This window comes from Gambusia affinis, linkage group LG14, assembly GCF_019740435.1.
Source record: "Gambusia affinis linkage group LG14, SWU_Gaff_1.0, whole genome shotgun sequence".
Lineage (NCBI taxonomy): Eukaryota > Metazoa > Chordata > Actinopteri > Cyprinodontiformes > Poeciliidae > Gambusia > Gambusia affinis.
In genome coordinates, this window is record NC_057881.1 from 20,515,780 (window position 1) to 20,539,289 (window position 23,510).

General features: G+C 40.5%; 1 protein-coding gene across 4 annotated transcripts in view; it reads right to left on the bottom strand.

The window, feature by feature from the left end:
* The window catches only part of LOC122844105 (triple functional domain protein), an 81,230-nt gene that overhangs the window by 44,104 nt on the left and 13,616 nt on the right, over nucleotides 1-23,510 (bottom strand). For all 4 annotated transcript variants that reach the window (XM_044139304.1, XM_044139303.1, XM_044139301.1 and 1 more), the window contains exons 2-5: nucleotides 20,762-20,812; nucleotides 6,607-6,681; nucleotides 3,428-3,542; nucleotides 1,763-1,955 (exon numbers count right to left, since the gene is read on the bottom strand). In XM_044139304.1, coding sequence (XP_043995239.1) covers nucleotides 1,763-1,955; nucleotides 3,428-3,542; nucleotides 6,607-6,681; nucleotides 20,762-20,812 — 434 coding nt within the window. The remainder of the gene's footprint in view (nucleotides 1-1,762; nucleotides 1,956-3,427; nucleotides 3,543-6,606; nucleotides 6,682-20,761; nucleotides 20,813-23,510) is intronic.

Sequence of the window (23,510 nt, forward strand, 5' to 3'; positions counted from 1 at the left end):
TGTAAACCCCTGGAACACTTACTTAACGTTACCAAGATAAGAAAATCTCACTGTGTCTCATATCTAATAGAAAGGTTTTATTTTTAACCAAGCAGGTAAATTATTCTTACTGAGTTGACTGACGTTGTTATCATGTCAAAATGAAGTGCTGCTGGTCTTATGGTTATTTGAGGAATCAATTTAAAGTCCCCATTATGGTGCTAATAAATAGGTTAGGCCTATTTCACCTACAGTATCATTTTTATTGAATAAAAGTAAAACTTGTTCCTGTTGCTGCTTATGGACATTTTATCAAACTGTTCATATTAAGGTGAAGAAACGAGCAGACCTAATTATTCCTCTGTGCGTGTAGCAGCGTATACAATCAATGATCATGTGGCTTTGACAGTGTAGCCCTGCCGCAGGCTACTCCTCCTTTCAAAATAAATCAATATGATGTCATCAGACTACATTGAACCTGCTTGCAAATGAGCATGCGAGCGATCGAAGTCGTTTCTACATCGCTCAGTTCACTCACGTTGCTTTGGTCAAACATTTCCACAAAGAAATGGACTGGACAAGAATTCAACAAGAAATTGCACCAGTTGAAGCAATCATTGAGCTTTGGCCAGCCTACGTTTCACAGCTTCACATTGCAGTAAGCAAAGGTGGGAGATTAACTGGGATGTAAGGCTTTTGTTTAATCCCATCAAGAATAACTTTTATAGTACACAAAAAAAATTACCTGATTTTCAGACTAGAAACACATTGGCATGGTTTTGTGCGGCAAACACATCCAAAGTCTGAAAAATCGCAGTTGATCCACCTGGTAGTTCTTACAGTGCATAAGAGGTCTTTCCAAAAACAGTCCTATTCAATATGGACGCCGTGCAAAGTTACCCAGTTTTTGTATAGGTGAGGTCTAGGTGACGTCAATGGAAACTCAGATATGAAAGATGGTATTTCAAAGAACGTTGTATTTTCCAAAAGATTTCTTGGACATGTGTATTACAGTCGTCCAGGCTGCGAGAAAGTGAGAGAGAGCCAGACTTTCAACAGGGGCTGCCCTGTTTTGTCTTTTCGAGCTTACGCTTACTGAACACACCGGACTTGAACATGTTTGCAAACTTTTGGACATTTCAGGTAAATGTCTACATGCTACCACATAATAACTGCAACTTCTGTTTTTTTTGTCGTCCTAGCTTTGATTAGCAACCAATATAAAATCAAAGAATTTCACTTAATAAGCGCTCACAGCAGTAAAGCTAGAAGAAAATGGTTTCAGTTGTGTTCTTATTTCTTCTCATATTCTTAAGGAGAAATCTGAGTGGAGTAAAAAATGGCATTAGCATCCCAAAACCTTTCAGAATCTATAGTCTGGAAACCGACCAAACAAATATTCTCCATCTCGTACTACGTCTCTAAATGAGCAGTGAAAATCAGTTTAACACCTGACTGACAGGATCACGCATGCTTGTTTGTGTAGTCTGTTGAATATGATGACATTTTTTTCCCCTGGCTGATGATATCTGCATCCAAAGCAGCGAGGAGCTGAAAATAACAAAATGTTCTGACAAAGAGCAGCTGAGCGCAGGGCAACAGCTACAGCGGTTGGTACCATAGCTCAGCTGACAGAAAACGGGATTCAGAATGTGCGATGAATCCAGAGTCACAGCACTTCTTTCAGTGCAGGACCATGCAGCATCCTCTTAATTAATCGCGCATATGTTTCTATCCTGTCTTTTGTTTTGATAAAAAGCCTCTTTAAAGATTTTCCTCTCACCTCGAACTCAAACTTGGAGCTGCCGAAGTTGGTCCTCTGCTTCTGCCAGAAGTTGTCCGGTTTGATGATGAGGGCGACGTGGATGCAGGACGGAAACGACTCCTGCAGGATCTTCAGCAGAGGCTTGATGCTGTCCCACTTGGAGCCGCGCATATCAACAATGACTGTGAAGCCATGTTTACACACCTCCTCACTGGGAGTGGAGGACAGCGGCGGAGGTTAGCCGGAGGAATTAAAGAGTAGTAACGGGGAATAGGGGAGGTGGAGAGATTGAAGAGCACAATCCAGAGACACATGGCAGCCGTGGGAAAGGATGAGAGAGGGAGGATGGAAGGGAGAAAGGCGATGGAATTGGAAAAGAAAAAAGGGGGGAGACGGCAAAGGACAATTAGAACAAACAGTGAAATGACGCATTTTCTCTACCGTGAGAAGCCTACGCAGCAAATACACATCCCACACGTACCGCCCACACGTTATAAAGCACATGAACCTGTGATAAATGAGTCAAAAACGTCCACTTTGAGACATAAACACACATCAGGACAGTTGAGCAACCTCTTTGCCCTGCAACGTTTGCACCTTGCAAGCAACTCGGAAATAAAAAAAACAGCTCCAAATGTCTAAAAAAAAAAAAAAACTTTCAAAAGACAAACTGGGAAGTGGAGGGATTTTGAAGACAAATGGTTTACTTGCAGAGACATTCAACAATCTTTCTCAACGTAATTTACAACAGGACTGCTTTTCATCGCTAAAACGCACTTGCAATAATTCAGCACAATTTTCAAAACGCAGGAATGCTCTTATTAATGCATTTCACTGCAAAAAGTCCTTGCATCTTTCTATCTCTAATCATCATCTTCTGTCAGCGGAGCAGAGTGTCAGACAACAGCTGTGTGCAGAGGCTACCTTCACAAAATTAGAACTATTCAGTCACCAAAGTACTCACGCTATAAATACAGATATTTCTCAATGATTAGATGGAAAAGAGAGTATCCTTACAGGGAAGTACAGAATGTGCAAGAAATGTGAAGCAGTAACATACAGGGCTGACAGCTGGCTGAGCAGTCGGAGCAGGAGGAAAACACGGAAAGGAGGATTAAATTTAAAGGAAGAAGAAGAGTATGGATGTAAAGACGACTGACATTTTACCTGGGAGATGAGGAGCTCCTCGTCCACAGCAACTACCATTCCCTGCTGCACCGCCTGAGCTACTGCGACACTTTGTTTTGCTTTCATATACACACACACACACACACACACACTCTCTCTCTCTCTTCCACACACCTCCTCACGCAAGCGCACTCCGCCGCTGTCCGCTTTAATTCCTTCTCCACGTCGCTCCCCCCTGCCCTCCTCTTTCTGGTGATACCGCTTTCCTTCTTGTTGTCATCAGATGTCTGGTTCGTGTCCCCGCTCTCAACTCAGGCTTTTCCCTCCACTGTCTCAGCATCCCCGCTTCCATAAAAATGACTTCTGGGAGCGGAGAAGCTGCAGTTATCTAACTGCTCCTGCTTCGCTGCTCACATGTTTATCTCAACCCCGTCACGTTTTTGTCTCTACACCACACGCTACGTCCACTTTCTAAGGTTGTTTATATCTTTTAAGTTTATTTTTAATATAAAAAAGAAGAAAAAAAAACACATAGGGATGTAATGAATATCTAACCTGGGGATGCAGGCGAGGTAGGCGATCAGTCTCCTCAGGTCATCTGCTCGTATTCTGTCGTGGTTACTTCGTGATGGAAATGTTAATACTGGACCACCACGTCGGTCTCTTCCACCTGAGGCAACAGAAACATAAGCTGAGGTATTATAACCACGCCTGATTTTCCATATTTTGCCCTTGAAAATGGCAGCTAAATTCAGCTTTCATTCGATATTTGTCCTTAAATCAATGTATCAAAACCAACGTGACAGGTAAAATCAATATAAATGTGAACTCCATTATCTGATTTTACCAGCCATTAGATCAAGTATTGCTTCTTTTTTATTTATTTTTTTTTACTAAAAAAAATATTTTTTTTTGTTGAAAAGTTATGCTTTGCTGTGATGCTATGAGAACCTCATACTGTGTGTATTTAATATAAGGTGAAATAAAAGAAACACAGAAGAGATCAATTAAATTAGTTAATTTATTGGTAGTCAGTGGAATTAATTGAAAAATGAATAAAACAAGCTACATAAACTCCCCAGTAAAATCTGTGCCTACCTGTTTACAAACGCTGCAGGCTAAACGTTCATGGTAAACAAAAAAGTATTGCCTCTGGTAATGACTAACAGAGGGCATTTTAATGTGATAGAGGAAATGACAAAAAACTTTTCTAAGCAGTTACCCGTTGTCCTAATGAAGCTACTAGCTAAACACTGTTAGCGAGCTAATTTCAGAGCTAGGAGCTAGCTCTTAGCCAACTGAACAGAAACATTTTTAAATGCTAACATTTTTATTAAATAACACGTATTTGAATATAGTTTAAAAATGTCAACATGTTTATAGTATTTTTAATGACTCGTTAGGACCCAGAGTTCTTTCTTACCACAGTCCATATTATTCTAACTGCTTCAAATGTGTCCCTGCTCCAACACACCTGTTTCGGCAGGTATTAATTACCTCGGACACCATGCAATGCTGTTAATACCCCAACAATTTAAATAAATTCTCAAAAAAAGTTGACTCCGAACTGAGATTTTTGCCGCGGTTCCTCTGGCATCCAGCTAAAAATAACTTTAAAACGTGTGAATAGCATAAAAAGCTTTGAAAACTGAACATTTTAAATGTTCACACCAGAAATTAGGCCTATGCCTATTGGACAATACCGCTGAAAAATCTGCTTTCAAGTTGGTTGCTGACCCGGAACTAGCTTAGCTCATTATGTTGTCAGTGTGGGAAGAAATGATCTAAAATAATGATCAAATTAGTAACAGAAACGAGGTTTCTCGTCGCTTTCCTGATTTTGTAACCTTGTTTCAATACAAGTGTTTATGTGTATTACAGAGGACATGCTGGTAGTTGATCCTACGTACCGTGTTAAAGATATTGCAAATCACAATCTCTGGGCCTTCTCCGATTCAAAACCAAAGAAAAATCAATAGCAAAAATGTGGTTTCCATGGACTGCATGCAGCTATCTGTACGGGCCTCCACTAATGCTGCACAAACATAACCGGATAAACATTTCTCTGAGCCCATTTATCAGCACTGCCTGGCCAACCTTATTACTAACTGTGATCATGTGATACAGATAACATTAAAAACAAATAATAATTCCGCAAAGTTGCTACTCCAAAAATAAACAAATGTCTCTTAACACATATTGGAGTACAACTTTAGATACAGTAAAAAAGCTAGATGTTAAATAATGTGTCTTTTTGCAATAGTCAATATCTGGAAACAAAAATACGGTATAAAGATATGCTGTCCGCAAATTACAAATAAATCGCCAAAAATTTAATTCATAAGGCCACTTCAGTAAGCCACAATTTGCATTAAAAAAAAAAAGAAAACGCTTAGAAAAATAAGATCATTTCAGCCTAAGAATCTTCTGGCCTCAGTCTTTGCCTTTGAATATGATTTTTTTCACCAATTGTCGTCGTGTTTTAAGCCTGAAGCTCGTCTGGTTGAAATAATCGTTTGCTCCAGATCATTTGGAGATGAACAGACGCTCATGTGGAAACTTGCAAACACGGGCCGACTGCGCTCGGCCCACAAATTGGTCGGTTCGGTCTTGTTGTCTTGCGCCTGTCTGCTCAACCTCAGAGAAATAAAAAAATAAATAAATAAATAAAACGCTCGTGTAGTTTTATACAAACAAAACTGACAGACAGCATGGGCGATTTTAAAAAAGTGGAGGAGGAGGGAGACTCAGGATAATAAGCTTAGTTCATTTACTCTCCCTCCTCACCATCAGCCTCTCCTCTACCTCCCTCTCTATCTCCCTCGTCCATTTCAAAGTCAATTACTCCGCGAGCGTCTACCCTGGGATGCGCTGGCCGACGGCAAGTCATCTCCATGGCAACGCTGTTCAGTATCTCCCTCTAGCCACCTCGGTATTATTTCATCTGAGTCATTGTCCTTATCGTTGTGCTTTTACCTGTGACCTTTGCAGCACACGCACGACGGGGAGCAAAAGAGGAGTCAGCATAAAGACACACACACACACCGCACACACACACACACATTCTACATCTGTATGGATGTAATCTGCATGAGCGTTATTCCTTTATACCCAAATACAGGAAGGATAATATTTTTGCGTGCAGTACAAAGAATCCTGCTGGACGTTTTTTGGGGGCCTGCTGCGAGTTTTCTCTGGCACGACTCAAGCTGTCTGCGTGAGTTTTAGGATATGTGTGTGTATGTGTCTGTGTTAGATGAAGCCAAGAGAAGACGCGGGCAGCCGCAGCTCCTCGTTTTGCAGTCCTGTTGACACTGGTTATACAATGTACACCAGTCAGTGTGTGTTCTGAGGGCAGCGTGTGTGTATGCATCAAAGTGTTTGAAGATGGGTCAGGAGCTAAGTGTTCGGGCCTCTCCTGAGTTTTAACAGGCAGAGTGAGCAGTTTGTTATTATGTCCACACTGTGTGTGTGTGTGCGTGTGTGTGTCTGAGAGAGAGAGAGAGCTGAAGCACTTAAAGAGACGGACCGTAGAGCATCTACAGCTTAATACCAGCTACCTGTGTGTGATGGGTCTCTGCAGCCTACTGTAAACACACTTTGATATGCCCTGAACAGACAGCTGGGGTTTGGAGATGTGTGTGCATGGGTTTGGGGCGTGCGTATGTGTGTGTGTGTGCACGTGGGAAGTAAAAAAAAATTAAAATAAATTAAAAATTAAAAGAAAATCTTACCGGACAGAAAAGCAACTTTCTCTTTGAGGATGGGGAGCACTTCCATCGCTCTCATCTCCTCATTTCTCCGAAATCCTAAAGAAGAGCAGAAAAAAGAAAGAAAAAAAAGAAAAAAAGCTTAGAGCTGAAGAATAATAAAATAGAAAACATCACTGTTCCTTTTTTCCTCTCTCTGTGAGCCTAACGTGTATTTTTTTTTTCTTTCCCACCCCTTCAGGGCAGATTACATTGGGACAAAGCAGATGCCGTCTAATTGTAATCTGGAGATCTGCGCTTAAAAACACATGCAGCTGGGTTACGTCACGATTTATTGTCTTTTTCACTTACACACTTGGAAAAGACAAAGCTGAGAGTGAACAGCCGGAGAAACGGCTGCAGAGGGAGAAAGAGAGGCCAGAAACAACAAAAGGAAAGAAAGACGGGCCTCCTAGCTCTTTCTGTACTCTGCTGACACTACACAGTCGCCAAAGTAAAACGGCTGAGTTTAAATGTACATTTAAAGCTTCCAAATTGACTCTATTTTTTTTTTTTTCTAAATCAATTTGTTTTAAAAAACCCTTCAGATATAGTTTGTCACCTGCAGAACAACATACCGTGGCAATTTCTTTGTACTTGGGTAGTTATTTTGCTGCTAAACCTGAATTAAGCAATGGAAAACATTACATAATTGGTTAGCATCTTTAAACCTGCAAGCAGCTAACAAGAATCAATGAACACATTGTTCTGGTGTTCTGGTCACACACGGCAAAAGGCAACTAACTAGTAATTTTGTGCTCATTTCTGCTTTTCCAAGTTGTTTTCTTGTATTTTTTCCACTTAAATTACTCCTTATAAGCTGTTCACCATTATTTGGTGGCAGGAGAAAAATTATTGAGGGAAACTTGGGAACAATAAAACAGGACCAGAATGGCCTGGAATGGAATTCACAAACCAGGTTGAAATCCGCAAGAAGTTCATCTAATTGACCTCCTGTGACGTCATGAACTAAAGTACACAAAAAGTAAAAGCTGCAGATTTTTCAACAGTGCGCTTTGTAAAGGGGCAGTATTAAATTTTTTCCACATACAGCACAGACCAAAGGTTTGGAGACACCTTGTAACTGAATTCAATTAGAAGGTGTGTCCAAACGTTTGGTCTGTACTGTACATAGTGCCATTCTGTACCACAATCAAGTAACTATGTTAACGTCAGTTGTTATTAAAAAGCTGTATATACAGATATCAAAAATGACTTGAAAAGAAATTTGACTTCACAGTTTAATTGGGCCTTTGTCTCTTCAAAAACTCCTGCTCTTTCTGAAACTCCGCCTTCAGGAAGTCATCTCATCCTCTATTAACCCTTTAATAGAGAGTCTACCAGTGTTGAGAAGTAGCTCGTGTAATGAGTTACTTCCAGGTGTTTGCTAATTGCCGTTGGCTAGTCTGAAGGAGCTGAGTGACGGCTGTGAAGAGGAGCTTCGTCCTCAAAGGCGGAGCTAAGTCCTCCCAGTCATTTTACACAGCTGAATGATTGCTATAGGAGATTGACGGATTTCTCAAACATGCATGAAAGAATCTAAGCAAAACTTCAGGCATGTTTTTGATGAGGGACTAACGATGTAAAAGCTCAAAAAGTTGATTTTACATGACACTGCCCCTTTTAAAATCGCTGTACACTGTTTAAATTTTAACATGAAAATGCAGACTTTCTTATTAGCATATTTAAATCCTAATCCTCAAGCAGCTGACAAAGACACAATAAACATACAATAACCTCAAGCACCATATTTGACCTGATTCACTTGAGCAAATTTTTTCTTGACTCCTGTACAGTCCGATTCTTTCTGTATTCATATTTTTGCTTTTGTGAGAATCTGGATGCCTCCATTTGCCTTTGCTGCTGATATTTCTATGCTATTCCATTCTATTTCCTACACTATGACTGTCTGATGAATCATTGAACAACCCAACACTGTCATGTACACCAATAACACAAAACCATTCATGGATTAATTTTAATTTACTTTAATGAGGCATTAACACGTGCAACACACAAGCTCTAAAGTTCTCACCTGGAAGAGAATTTTAAATGAAGTAGTTTTTATCAAAGTAAGCAAACTGTTAACAAAAAAAAGCCTGAATGTAAATGTAATAACCTCAGTTCGGCTTTTCACACTGCTAATTGTACTCATTCGCTACTGAGTAATGAATCGCCCGTTAGCGGCTGAACCTTCACTCATTTCCTTTCTTCGTAATACTGCGGTGCTTTCTTGTGAAAATTTCCTGGTACACAAAAGAACTGGTATGATTTCCATGCAAGAATATGTGGAGCAAATATGGAAAATAATGGCAAAATAATAGTAATAGTCTAGCAGGAATACCCAGCACAGCTAACCATCACCCTAGAAATGTCAAACTGGATGATCTCATGGGCGTTGTGGTGTGAACTGTAATCCCGAGCTTAAGTTGAGAAAATATTCAATAAGTGAAAACCTGCTTAAGTAACTGCCGCACACAGACACAGCATTCCCTAAAGTGATTATCTCCCATCTGAGCTTCAGCAGACAGGAACACAGATTTTGTCCTTCAGACAGAGCAGACGTCTGGTTAATGTGACTGATGAGCCGGACGGGACGTGTGAGCCCACGTGTCTCCGTGACATTCTGCCTCTTTTTCCTATTCTTAGACATCAGAGTCAAGACCATCTCTGATGTGTTACTCTCAACATCGTCCTTTATCTGTGATGTTTTGCGACAGTAATCTGCCCAACGTGAGCTGAATCCGTGTCAGTATCTGTCTTCTATGCTGCTGCCAATAACAGCTGTGAACAACTGGTCAGTATTTTTTCAATCAAAGGCACTGAAGCGCTACAGGAGCACCCTGATAACACTCTTTGGTGTGGAAGATCTTATAGAGAGAAGTAAACACCATAAACCATTTTTGGGGATGACTGAGGTATTCAGATTGCTACTGAGAGAGAATGAGTATCCAGGAGATAACAGGAAGGTTTAATGTTGTTCTGATTTAATTGTTGTTGTTTTTTTGTTTGTTTTTTTTTACTTTCAATCAAATACTTTCATTCTAAATTTGGAAATGTTGGCAATTTTTTTTGTCACTTAACAAAAAAACTAGATCTGCGTACAGTAGGAATACAATTTTTTTTTTTTTAAGTTATAATGCTAATTAAGCTAACCACTAATACATATTTAAATTAGGGCTGCTAATTTAGGGACAATATAACTGAAAAATGCATCATGAAAGCATTTCAGTAAATATGGATAATTATTGGTTAGTTTTCTGAAATAATACCAAACCGGTGGCGTGGCTTTTCCTGTTTCATCCACAGTTCTCACTCCACATTGTTGTTTTGTTATTTTTAAGCAGTTATGAGGCACAGTGGCCAAACCTTAAACCGCTACTGAAAGGTTGTTGCTAGGTAACCAAAGAGTGATTGAGTTGCTTGATGCCACCAACTTTGCTTAGCTAGCTGTGAGAAGCTGAGCGGCTAAAGCCTTCCTTCTGCTTTAGCCGAAGGAATGCTGGTTCTGGATCGGAGTTCATGAAATTATTGAATATTCTATCAGACGTTTTATGTATTGATATTGATCACATGTCTATCACAATATAGATTGTCATTGATTTATTCTCCTTCCCTAATATATATATATATATATGGATGTAACTAACAATTATTTAATAATCTATATATTATTCTGACAATTATTCTCCCGTAAAAAAATTGGCACATTCTACATATTTTTCTTTTTCTACAATATTAGATGCAAATAACCAATTTAATTTCATTTTTAAAGAAGAAAATAAACATTTAATTGCCTAAATACAATAACAGGATTCCTTTAGTAAATCTAAACCAGTGAAGTAAAAACCACTTGAGGAGTTTTGGCTAAAATCTATTTACAGACAAAGTTGTTTTATCTCAAATGAAGATATTTTTTTGTACAATTTTGGATTGACTACAGCTCTGAGTATGTTCTTTTTCCAGTAAATGTCAGTTTTATTTTGACAATTAATCTACCGCTAAATTAGTTGAGGATTATGTCTACAGTTACAATTAATTGTTTCAGCCCTAATACAATATATATATTGAAAGGCACTATGAATGGCTTTATATCTCATTTTGTGTGAGGTAATTACATTTAAAGTCTGTAAAACTGAATTATAAATAAAGAAGTAGAAGTAACTCCAGCTTCTGCTCAGAGCAAAGTGTTGTATTTAATAGAGCATGCTAATAAGACGGTAATCTCTTCTGCCACCTGAGGAAACTGGTGACAATCAGGGCTTGTTTCTATCTTTACTCCATTTCACTCCCTCAACTGGTTCCCCGCCTTTTCTCAAGGGAAAACACAACAAATTAGCAAGTTAACTACATTTCCCAGCGCGCTCGAGTAGAAAGTAGTCTTCAGTGGAAATGCAGTGAAGACCAATTAAGTTAAGGTTAAAAACTGAGAGAAATCCCTACAATCTGAAATTGTGAACGCTTTCTTTCTTTACCTTCCCATCATTACATAACATTTGCTACATTTGTATCTGCCGGTAACATTGTGAGCAGCTGGAGGAGCTTAGCGCCACATGTGAGCGAACAAAGAGATCAGTCTGGATTCTCTCACTATTGAGCCATTTATCATCTGAAGCAGCAACAACGTTTGATCAGGCCCCGCAAACTGCTGTCTGCCTGGCCGGCTGCCACTGAGCGGGAAAATCAAAGGTCAAGGGGGGAAGAAAAAAAAAAGAAAAAAAGACAAATGTTGACAAGACTACAAGCTGAGGACCGCAGTGTGTTTCTGTTAGAGGGTGTGTGAGTGAGTGTGTGCGTGTACAAGGACAGCAGACACTGACCGCGCTAACGGTGTGAGCTGGATACTGTGCGGTGAAATTTAACGGTCACTGGGTTAGAATTTGCTCAGCGACACAGAATCCAAAATAAACCTGACGGTCCGTTTGAGGCATTAAATGGTTTTCCCCTTACTTTAACCAATAACTCCTGTAAAATGCAGAGTCTCGGGTACAGGTGCACCGATTGCAGCTTTCTGGCCGATCGTCACATCTCTTTACAAAACCTGACCTACCGATTCTAATTTTGGCTTTCCTTTTTGCCTGAGAAATTGCTAAATAAAGAGACAAAGTTGCTAAATTGGGCTAACTTTTGTCACCCTGATGCAGATGTGCATACATGACCAGTTAGCTCTCTTTCTTAAAGTAATAGTGGCTGATTTTCAGACCTTTCCAAAGGTAAATAAGATTGGTGGATAAGATTGATTTCTCACATAAGTATCGGCCGATCAGTGACCTCCCAAAATTAAGGAAATAATCGTCCATCCGATTCATTGGTGCCCCATTAGCCCTGGGTGGCGCACATCTGCATGTTGGACTTGATATAGTGCATGCGGTTAAAAAAGGAAAATTTAGAAACCAAGTCTCATCACTTTTCTGCACTCTGCCGTGCACTGGGACAGGAGAAAGTGGCACAGCAGCTAAATATAGAGTAGCCAGGTCACACCCACTCTCTCTTACAAACACACACTTAGCTCATGCAGAGGGACAGGGAGACATTTCTGGATAAATGATGAGCAAACACAACTTAAAAAAGAGGGAGACCTGGAAAAGAATGGGAGGCTAATGAGACATCTTTGAGTCTTCATAACTAGGCTGAAGGAAAATAAGTGTGTGAAACTGAACACAGAGTGATGGAGGAACGGAATAATGAGCTGGACTGAGGAAAAGGACAAAAAAAAAAAAAGACTGTCAAGTCTCTCCTGTCTTTTATTTAATCTTCCCCAACTTTTCTTTTTTTTCCCCCTTTTCACTTTTTCTTTAGAAAGTTTAAACTCCACATCTATCAGGGTTACAATGAAACTAACTTATCTGGCTATCTTCGCCAGACAGGAAACGGTACCTGTCAGCGGAATGAGGGCAGAGCCGGTGTGCGCGTACTGCCACCTGTGATTGATCGCCCAACAAGCCATGCTTGATCACTCTTGCGTAAAACCGTGAGGAAGAACATCCATAAGTCGCCGGGGATTCGGCTCCTCTGACAGAGAAAGGGTCCGCCGCCGTCGTCAGCTCTTGATCCGCCGGATGGCTGACGTGTTGAAGGGACCCACAGTGGTCAGAGCTACGGCAGCAATTAAAGTTAATCCCGGGAATCCTGAGGCGAGATATTCCAGCGCTCCAGACGACCAAAAACCGAGCAATTCTTGCACGTCCACATGGAAAGTTTCCATATGTACGTTTCCACAGCAAGGGACGCCTCACCTCGCGCCAGCCGCAGCATCCAGTGTGCATTTCATGTGGCATAAGGTGAGCCGCTAATCTCTCTGTCTTTTGGAAAGGCGAGTTCCCTGGGGTAATCCTAATTGTGTAGGAGGGGCAGTAATTATAACATGCCTGCACTGCATTTATGAACCCTAGGAAGCTGCTTAGCATAGCATAAGACTTGAGGTGGATGGGGAAAAGTCCTTACAGTTCAGGAGGGACTTGGCTGCAACATCAAAAACACATGATAAGTCTTTCCAGGGAAGCTGGAGTAGACATTTAAACTATCTGTGGTTAAGGCAGTGGCCCACGTTCACTTCAATCTGCAAGAAAGTAGACGTAGAAATAAAATCTGGACACCCAGAGTTGGGGATTGTACAAAGGCAAGAGACAGATTTGGTGTGTAAGATCCCTAAAAGGGACGATCACAAAGTCAATGAATTGTTGCCAGGCAACTCAACTCACTTCTAAGGTTTTGTGAAGAAATCAAAATCATCAAGTTCTAAAGTTGTTCCAAGCTAATCTCAAGAACACAAACACATGACAGATAGTTGGAAGGGACATGTGGTCAGTTCCGAACTACCTGATGTCTATCATTTCAGACATCAGCCAGGTTTTCCTGGTGTGGACATCTTAGCCATAACAGAATGCATAACACTCAGAGAATCATCCAAAACTACAACAATTAAAGTCTAAAGGCCTTGATTTCCTTAATTTTGGGAGACTGGCGATCGGCCAATACTTCCATGGGAATCCACCAATCCTATCTACATTTGTAAAAATCTGACAATCGGTCACCATATCAAATATATATATGTGTATATAAATGATCAAGATTTAAGAGTGCTGAGTTTTAGTGAACTAATTTGTAAATTTATTGCAGGCTACATACAGGCCACAATTTTATTAGCTCCTCTACGTCATGCCAAATAAGAACAAACGACTTAAATTATATCGTTATGGAAGCTCTTTCTCAGTAGAAAACTGCTTAAGGTGTTTATGCAGAAATATTAAATTCACACATCTGCTATGAATCTTACTTTTGCTTTTTATGTATTGCATCTAAAGCAGTTGCCATGCATTCATCTGCTTGCCCAGCATAGATTTTGCTAGTTAGATGAACTTTCACAGTTTTTATCCCCACATGACATAGATCTTTGATGGACAAATGGAAACAATCTTGTAATTCCTTCATTCTTGTCTTTAATTTATAAACTACTAACTCTACCAAAGAAATTGCAGCACATTATTTCTTGTATGATTTTTTTAATCCTTCAAAGGAAGTCAAAACTGAATCACTGAAATTCAGAATCAAACAGACATGAAAGAACAAATACTTATATTTCTCCGTCTCTCTTTGGCTTACCGTAAATTATAGCAGCATTTACTTTAACAGCAGCAAGTTCATTTAGAAAGTGAAAAACCTCAGTCCGGCCTTAAATCCATGCCAGGAATACAGCTCTGATTTTCACCACAAGACAAAACTAAACCCAGATCAGTTTTACCCAAACAACAGAGTCCCAATGCTTCGTGGGGTGAAGGGACTTGTGAGGAGGGTGTGAAACGCGGCCAACACCGCTAAGGCTGCGCCCCAGGAGTCACAGAGAGGGCAACAGATGAGAGCGAAATGCCAGACGTGTCCATCATTCCTCGCACAAAACGACCCAGAGTCAAGCGCTCACCGTTCCGGGCCACGACCGTCGCCGGGTCGGGTTCCCGTTTCTGTCTCGGAATATGTCAACACTCTGCTCACCTCGGAGACTTCCTCTGAGGGGTCAAGTGGGCATTAACATGCACATGCAACAACAAAGAACTCAATGTAAACAAGCTTCCTACGTGATTATGACAAATACTTCAGGGTGGTGGCACCGGACGGCGTCCATGTTTAGAAAGGAGGGGGGGGGTCAGCCGGGAGATGGGAAACACAACAGCTGCCTGGACGGGGACAGACGGGTCGGGTGGTGCAGTCAGCTGAGGCGGTGAGGAGAAAATATGCCGACAAATGGAAGCTCTCGCTCAATCTTCTCCGTTTGATTAAAGGGTAGTAACACGCAGGCTCAATCTCTTAATGGCTCCGAAGCAGCTGACTGGGTCAATCTGATCCTGGGCCAGCTGGCGTAACTAGGGAGGAACCAAAATCGAGCGCGCGTGCGTTTATGTGTGCGTGTGTGTAGCTCCAAACTTCCCACGTTCACATCATGCCAGAAATTCCAGGTTGAGGGATGTGTGGGAATAGCAGGGATTTTTCTGAGGTTGAAGGGGGGGGATAGGAATAGCGCGTCGACAACACAACCCCTCCGACCCGCTCACGAGTAAAGCCTCAATTTAAAAAAAAAGAAAAGAAAGAAACTGGACAGGATAGATTTTTTTTTTCTACGAGCCCTGCTGCTTCAACATGGGAAAACATCTGAAAGGAATTAATCTAATTTTGACTGTTTAAATTGACTTATCTCATCGTGGAAAGGTTTTACATTTCCCATGATCCAAATTTTTGACTTTCCAAGCCACATGTACGAACGATGGAAGTGCTGGACTATTTTAGCTTCCGCATAAAAAACAGGATTAAGTTGCAAACGGAAACAAGTACAGAAAGAATTTTCAAAAAACCAAAACACATTTGGAGACTGTGCATTCACGCCAGGCTTGCTTACTCCACTTTAATCAAACTCCATTCCATTTGTCTAGAAAGTCCAGTTCGCTTGGGGAGGTGTGAACGCGCAATTGAACTCTGGCCTGGCTAAAAACCCTCGGTCTCAGATCCACTGAAGTGAACTCTGGTGCGGTTCCAATGAGTATGTGAACGTCAAGGAGACCGGAGACCGCTCCAAAAGCAGGAAGTGGACTAACGCGCAGGGCTTTCTGGGTAAATAAAACCAAAACTAGCATGAGTCTAACGCTAGCGTGACAAACGTCAACAACAAAAGAGAAATTCTACAGCCGCTAAAATCTCATGCTACTTTTGGTTATAATTTGTGAAGAAGGAAATAGCACTGTTTTAATTTTAAAGGTTGTGGGAATGCTCTATGAATCCATGGCATCATTAGCTGCTTCAAATAGCAGATTTTAAATAAATAATCTGATAGACTGTCAGCAAACTGAAACTGGGACATTAGAGGGTGCTTCAGTATATGAATGATTCAAAACATATGGCCAATTCAACACACACTAAGCCAACCATCTTTACATTACTGAACTCTTCTTGTTGCAGCAAAAACAAAAAAAGAGCTGAAATAGTCCGTCACTGTATCTAAAATGGACAATCCTAAGAAAACATTTGTTTTGAAAATGCCTCCTGCATCAGTATGAGATTTTCTTTTATTGTTGAAAGGATTTTCTCCCCCCTCCTTTTTTTTCTTCTTCTTCTTCTTGCAAACAGATTCTTCTACTCACTACTCCTCTGAGGCCTTTTTCACAGAATTTCTGCTAAATAAGGTCCTGGAACACGGAGAAATCTTCAGCGAGTCGACTGAATCCAGTCTTCTTTTTCACCTGTCAAATAATCACCTTGTTACCATCCGCGTCTCAGCCATGACTGATTCACTCTCCTGCTCCTGTCCCTCATGAAGTTTTGCACCTCCATCTCTCCAAAACTTTTTTTTCTCGCCTCTGACTACTTTCCGAAAGGCTTTATGCTAGTGTGAACATTTACTGCCAAATGTTTATTGCTTTTACGACGTAAAAAAAAAAGAAGAAGAAGAAGAAGAGACGAAAATCCAGACTAACCACGAATGGATATTATCATTGGAACTTTCAAAAATATTGAAGGATCATATTTTCCTAATTTAAAATATTATGAAACTACTAAAGGAGTGCACAGATACTGGACTGTTGTAATCAAACTATTGTCATTGATTCCCCCCTAATTAGTTGTATAAAATACAATACCGAATAAAAAGTGGACACTTAATTTCAGCAATATCTATTTGTTTTTACCTGAATCTGAACTTGTTAGTTGCTTTAAGACAAAGTTTTCTGCTCGACTCTTGTCGTTTTTGTTACAAATGTTCTTACTGATCTTTACTAATAGAAAAAAAGTATTCTGTGTGACTGTAAATATATGGCGTTGTTTGCGACTTGACAGTAGTACGTGAATCACAGTACACCAATTTCCCAAAAAAAAACAGCAACAAAAAAACAGACTACGACACTAGAAAAAGAAGTCAATTTAAGCGCACGTTTCGACTCTTGTGTTTACCGAACGCCATGTTTGAGTCCTCGAAGAATCAAATAAATTGCATCAATTTTGCACCTTAACTCAAAGTAACCACTCGCCACGTACCGAATATACAGTTATCCTCCTCATTTTGTTAAAAATATAATTTCCATTAGATCATCGCAGTCTGCCACTGACTCACACTCCTCACCCTGCCTTAGCTATCATTAGTTCACTTTACCTCTGACGGCTCCTGCCCCACTTTTCTGGCCTAATAAAGAGGCTCCGACTGGTCGTGGCACCGGTTGTGTTACTGCACTCCGCAGAAGCAAGACGAGCTAATCTGATTGGCTGACGGGCTCTCACGCACAGCTGTGCCACGGTAACAATGCGTTCACTGTGGAATCCAGCTGGCACTGGTTATGCCACTGTACACGAGCTAACAAGAGAGTGACCAGTCAACAAGAAGGAACATCTAATTACGACCTGCTGCTTCAGCTAGGCCCAAAACAGATGAGTTCCTGTCAAAAACACAAACGCACACACGCGGTCGGTAACAAACAAAACGAATACACACACCTGTCAAGTTTGTGTAGTCACGTTTCCCGTGACTAGGTAAGGGAAATGTCGGTGTCCGGTGCTTCCGTTAAAGCAGGTGGGAGGCGAGATGTAAGACTAACGTAAGAGAGAGTAGGCTATACTACGGGAGCACGGCGGGAAAGAGGGGTAGGTTCCCGACCAAAACAGGGGAATTGACAGGTATGCATATACAATTACTTTCTATTCTATTTCGACAGATTTATTTAGACGTTACTGTCTTTTTAAATTCTAGAAAGACTTCACAGTTTGGACATAAAACGTATAACTGCAGACGCTCTTTGTCTTTAATCTTTTGTCTAAATTCCCCCCCTCAAGAACCAACTTCTGCCCTGGAAGAAATCAGAACTGACGGCAGACCGTCTTCGCTTTCTTTCTGCTCTCTCCGTCTTATCCAGACCTCTAATAGCAGGGTAGTTTAACCGAGGCAGAAACAGGCCAGGGTTACCCCAGCGACCCAAACACAGCAGGAGAGCGGGGGAGACAGGGGACTGTGGAAAAGAGACCGAGTTGAAAGACCGCTTGTTATCGGTGCCAGCAGTTCATTTATCCGGGTCTTTTGCCACCACCTCTGTTTGATGAGCCGTGACGAGACAAAGAACGAGGCTCTGTTTGCATTTCATCGATTAAAGATCCCCGAACACTCTCCTTTTCTTTTCTTTTTATTTTGTCGTTTCCTGCCTCCCTGGGTGAGGTTCACCTACGAGATTTCTAAAGAGATTTATTAACGCTCACAGTGAGAGGCCGCTTGCAGGTCCAACCGATGCAAACCTAATTGTTTTCAAGCTCCTGAAAAGCGCCATCTGGAGGCGAAACAGCGAACCCGCACACATTCAGCAGAAGAGCCGATCTATATTTTACACTTGGCAGGATTTCTAGTACAAGCTGCCTAACAGTAATGACACCAAAAATCTGTGAAGGCCCAGAGGCTTTAACTGCATCACACACCGTGCTTACAAAAGTATTCACACCTCTTATGCTTTCCCACATTTGTTCACATTATTACCGCAAACTTTACTGTGTCCCTCTAGGTTTTTTTTCTGTAACTAAATGGGCTGCAACAACTGTGAAGAGGAAGAAAAATATACATGCTTTCACAAATAAAAAGCTGAAAAGTGAAAGAAAATGTTAGACTGATGTTCTAATTGCAGAACGTGTTCTGGTCAGATTAGACAGAAACGTAACTTTTTGGCCCCTAAATTGCCAACTGTGGCAGAATAATTACACAGGACATCACCCTGACTACCCCCTTATCATGATAAAGTAGGAGTGGGCAGTGTTTGGGTCGCTGGGTCCTTTTGTTCATCATTTATTGAGAAATTTCTTATAAAAAGTTTTATTCATTGTTGTCTTGACAAATTTCAATTATTGTTAAAAAAACTTTCTGAAGTGTTCATTTTTACTATTTTCGCAAACACTTACTCCATGAGAACATCTGTAGATATCAGAAAGTTTGAAAGTATTAAATGATGATCCCCTATGATGAAGCATGGTGGTGGCAGTAAGGTGCTATTGTGGAAGAGAACCTGTTGAAAGCAGTTTACTTTGTAGGACAACAACCTCAAACAAACAACCAGAGCTACAACGGAATAGTCAAAGTCCAGACAATTTAAAAAAAATGAGGATCACTGACGGAGCTAGAGCTACTTTTCAAAGAAGAATGTCCGAAAGTGTTAAGTCTCCTGATGTGAAAAGCTAGTTGGGGCTCAGCTTAAAATACTTTCAGCCTTAATAACAGTAAAAAGGTGCTTGTACGAAATCATCAACTCAGAGGAAGTTGAAAACAAATATATGCAATGCTGGCTTTATTTGTTAAAAGGTTTGAAAACAACGTGCCGGACAATTTATTGTCTCGATTTCTTTATTTTGGAAAAATTTGTAATCGGCCGATACTTACATGTTAAACCGATCTTATATAGGCCGGCAAAGGTCTGAAAATCAGCCTCCGTCCTGTTTTGCTCGGCTGTAAGAGGGCTGAAAATATTGTAAAATGTAAAAAAATACATGACTAAAAAAAAGAAATCTTTTTCATTTGCTTATTTTAGTTAATTTAGTAGTATATTTTGACAGCACTACCTCATTTAAAGAAAGTTTCCATTGTTTCACAGGTATCGCTCATAGGGTCACAACATACTGAAGGCGAGTTGTGACCTTATGAGATTTTGGTATTGGCTTTTTTTTTTTTAATAAAAAAATCTTTAATTGATAATTAGCCAGAAAACTGCAATCAGTGCACCACTTCTATTCCATTGTGTTGGTCTACCACTAAGAACCCCAAAGAAACACAGTGGTGTTTGTGGTTGTAATGTTTCCAATAAATATATCGATATAATCAACACAGCACTTCGAAACCTTTAATCATCCATTTTGATTATAAATAAGTGCAGATTTTCCATGTGAATATAGATCAAACGTCAGGGTCAGATTCCTTCATTCGGCCCCTTTCCTTGTGGATGGACTGAGGCTGCCTCACTGACGTCCCCGAGGCTTTGGAGCAACCTGCCAACTCATTGTCCTCCTTTGGATCTTGGGCTTGAGATTTTCATCTCTCTCTCTCTCTACTCTGAAGGTAGCAACACTAATTAGACTCTCAGACCAATGTCAGACATTTTTTTTGCTGCTATATTAGCGTCTCCAGAAAACTAGAAAACTTCCTATTTGGGCGAGCAATGGTGTAAAACATCAAGTCAAGTGGCAGAGTTTTAAAACAGAAGAAATCTCGTCGAAAATAAGGGAAACGCACAGAAGTACACCGAGCTCTGTCGTGACAATAACAGCCACAACAAGTGTTGGTGAAAGAATAAAAAGCTTATTGAAAGGCACGCCGAGTTAATAAATGATAACAGAGCAGACGGCACAGAAGATGGCCACCCATTCGTCTGCCCAAGATCGCTGTGGGAGGGGAGGGAAGAGGCGGAATACCAAGGAGATGTCAGGGATTCGGAGGACAATGACCTGTCACTGTCACAATGCATTATTAATGCTGTTTGCATGCGAGTGTGTGTGGCATGTTTTACTTTCACCATCAATAACGCACATCTGTCCTCTGTGGACAAGACAAGGGTGAAACGAAGCACAAAACATCATGTCTGTATTCCTGTGTGCGTGTGTATGCGTGTGTGTGTGTGTGTGCGTGTGTGTGTGTGTTTGTTACCTGCTATCTGGCTCGACACCTCTCCTTTTGGCTCTTTAGGGAGGGATCCATCTGCAGACGCAAAAATAAAACATTAATAATAATACCGATTCAACTTAATAGTTTCATGTAATCTTATTGTCGACAGAGAAAAATATTCAATTAGAGCGTCCACAACACCGCGACGACAAGTGCAACTGAAATGTCAGAAAACACGCCGCTCAATCGTTTTAGAAGTAAACAATTCGCCCGGTAATTGGTCTGGCATTTCAGTCCGCGACAAAAACAAAGAGCCGGCTCACGGGTTAGCATGCAGCTAACGCGGTGAAGCTAAGACGATCCAAAAGAGTGTCAGCTGATCAGAAACTCCGTCCTGCTGATACGAACACACACACACACACAGTTTGTTTAGTTCTTGGCAAAGAAGAAACAACAAATTATTAGTGATTGATCTGTCACTGCAGCAGCAGCAGCAGCAGCATCTCACAATGAGACATTTTAGAAAAATTTAAACTTTGAAGTTGAGAATATTTTAGGGTAGAAAAAACAAATCAAATGTTAAGTAATTGTGTTGAAAAGAAAACAAACCCAACTGGTACAATTCCTAATACCTCTGAAATGTTTACAGTAGCTGGTGGACTATTTTGGTGTTATGTTATATTTTTTTTAATTTTTAGAAACATGTACCACAGGTGTGTTTGTGTGGGAAAAGAAAAGAACGAGATGAAGAATGAAAGAACAAATGTTCAAAAGAGTGAGAAAAAAACAAATGAACGAAAGAGACAATAAAAAGAAAGAATGAACAAACGAGGAAGAACAAATGAACAATTAAAAGGAAACAAATAAAAGAAGAAAGAATGAACAAAAACAAAAGAACAAACGAACGAGAGAAAACACGAACGAACAAATGAAAGAATTAAAAAAGAAACAAACGAAGAAGACAGAAAAAGTTATAGGGTGGATGGGAGGAAGGAAAGAAAAAATGAAGAAAGGAAAGGAAGACACAAGGAAGGAAGAAACGAAGGACAAGAAAGTTAAAATAGAATGAACAGAAGTAGGAGAGGCACAAGGGAATTAAAATAAAGAAAGGAAAAAGAAATCAAACCTAAAAATGGAAGTATATTATAAAAATAAATAAATGTAAAAATGATTGCATTTGTCCCCAATTTTCTGGTGAATATTAAGTTTTCAGAACTATTTTTGTACTAACAGAGCTGAAATAAGCCCCATTTATGTTACCTCATCAACCACAGTAAAAATAAAAACAACTAAGAAAGCCATCTCAGTGAATGGCAGCAGCGTTCTGGAGCAAACCAAAAGCCAGCTGGTGAGATAAATCTTCCTCTCCTGGGTCAGTCTGCAGCAGATTACACACGACTCGTCTCCACGGCACGCTGCAACTCATGACTGGGGCCGAGCGGATCCTCGGCTAGCGACAACAATCGGCTCATTGATGGAGCCTATAGCACTGGTGAGCAGGCGGCTGCTGCTGAGGCGAGGGCACAGTCAGCGTCATGTGCTGCCGACATGTAAACAAACTGCATGTTGGCCCCACTGACTCTGTGGCACATGCTCCCTCTGCTCTGACTAAGGTCAACTACTTCCTGTTTGTTCCTACAGCAAATGGGTGGAGATGGAGCTTATCCAGCTACAGCTAAAAGTTTGGCTTCGATATAAAGATGTACTGTCTTTTTTCAGTGTACGCCTTCATATTTTACATTATCCTTCTGATTTGTATCCTTTTATGGCTTCAGTTGTTGGGATAGTTTATATCACCTGTAAATCATTATTTTGAATTATCAGCTCCATATTAGTCATTTCAAAAGCTTTGTTAGTTTAACAAGTTTTTCCCCAGGTACAAATAATCTTCTAACTTCAGGAACATCCAAGAGTAACAGACAAGTGCCAAGATCTTCCCATCTGTTTTATAGAATCATTTGCCACCAGTGCAGAGCTTGGACAACAACAGCGTTCTGGTTTCTCTTCAAGAATCATAAAATATGAAGATTAATTAACATTCAAAATATTTTTAGCTTGGTGTTCCATCAGGAGCACAGGCAACTTCAAGCCTCATCCATGTATGAGAGGGAATTTATAGTAAAACAGAATTTTACTATTTCTAACATAAAGCCAAATGGATTGCAAAGAAGCCATTTTTTTAGATTAGAAAATAGGGTGGTTATTATTGAAATTATCATTCGCAGTACTAAAGAAGGATTTTTCATATCTTTTACCTCAAGAATGAAGATTCCAAGATCTCCAAAAGGTGGCCAACATTTCTAAATCTAAGTCTTGCTTTCTCTCGCTCTCTTGCAGCCTGAATTAGCCACACATGTAGGGTAAATAAAAGCTTATTGCAGCCCCGTGCTTCGTCTGACCTCAGTTTTAAACCATAAACGGATAATAAAATTCCTAACATTCAATAGTCCTCTGATCACAGGCACTGCTTTTAAGCAGTTCTTCATCAGTCAAACCAGGCCAGATTCATCTCAATTTGCAGATTTTGTGTGGTTCTTCCCCATTCATTGGTTGGCCCATTGATTTACGTCAACAAGAACATCTTAGGTACCGTTTTAAATCTGCGACAAGATCGTAGTAGTTGGATTTTATGTGACGGAAGTAGTCATCTGTGGGGCAAATTGCGATAGACAAATATATCGAGATTGACTGATTGGTCGCCCAAGGGGACACGTTCAAAATGACGTCATCAGAGAGTCAACCGCAGCTCCTGTGTGTCTACGGACCAGAGACCGTTCCACATTCCTGCCCA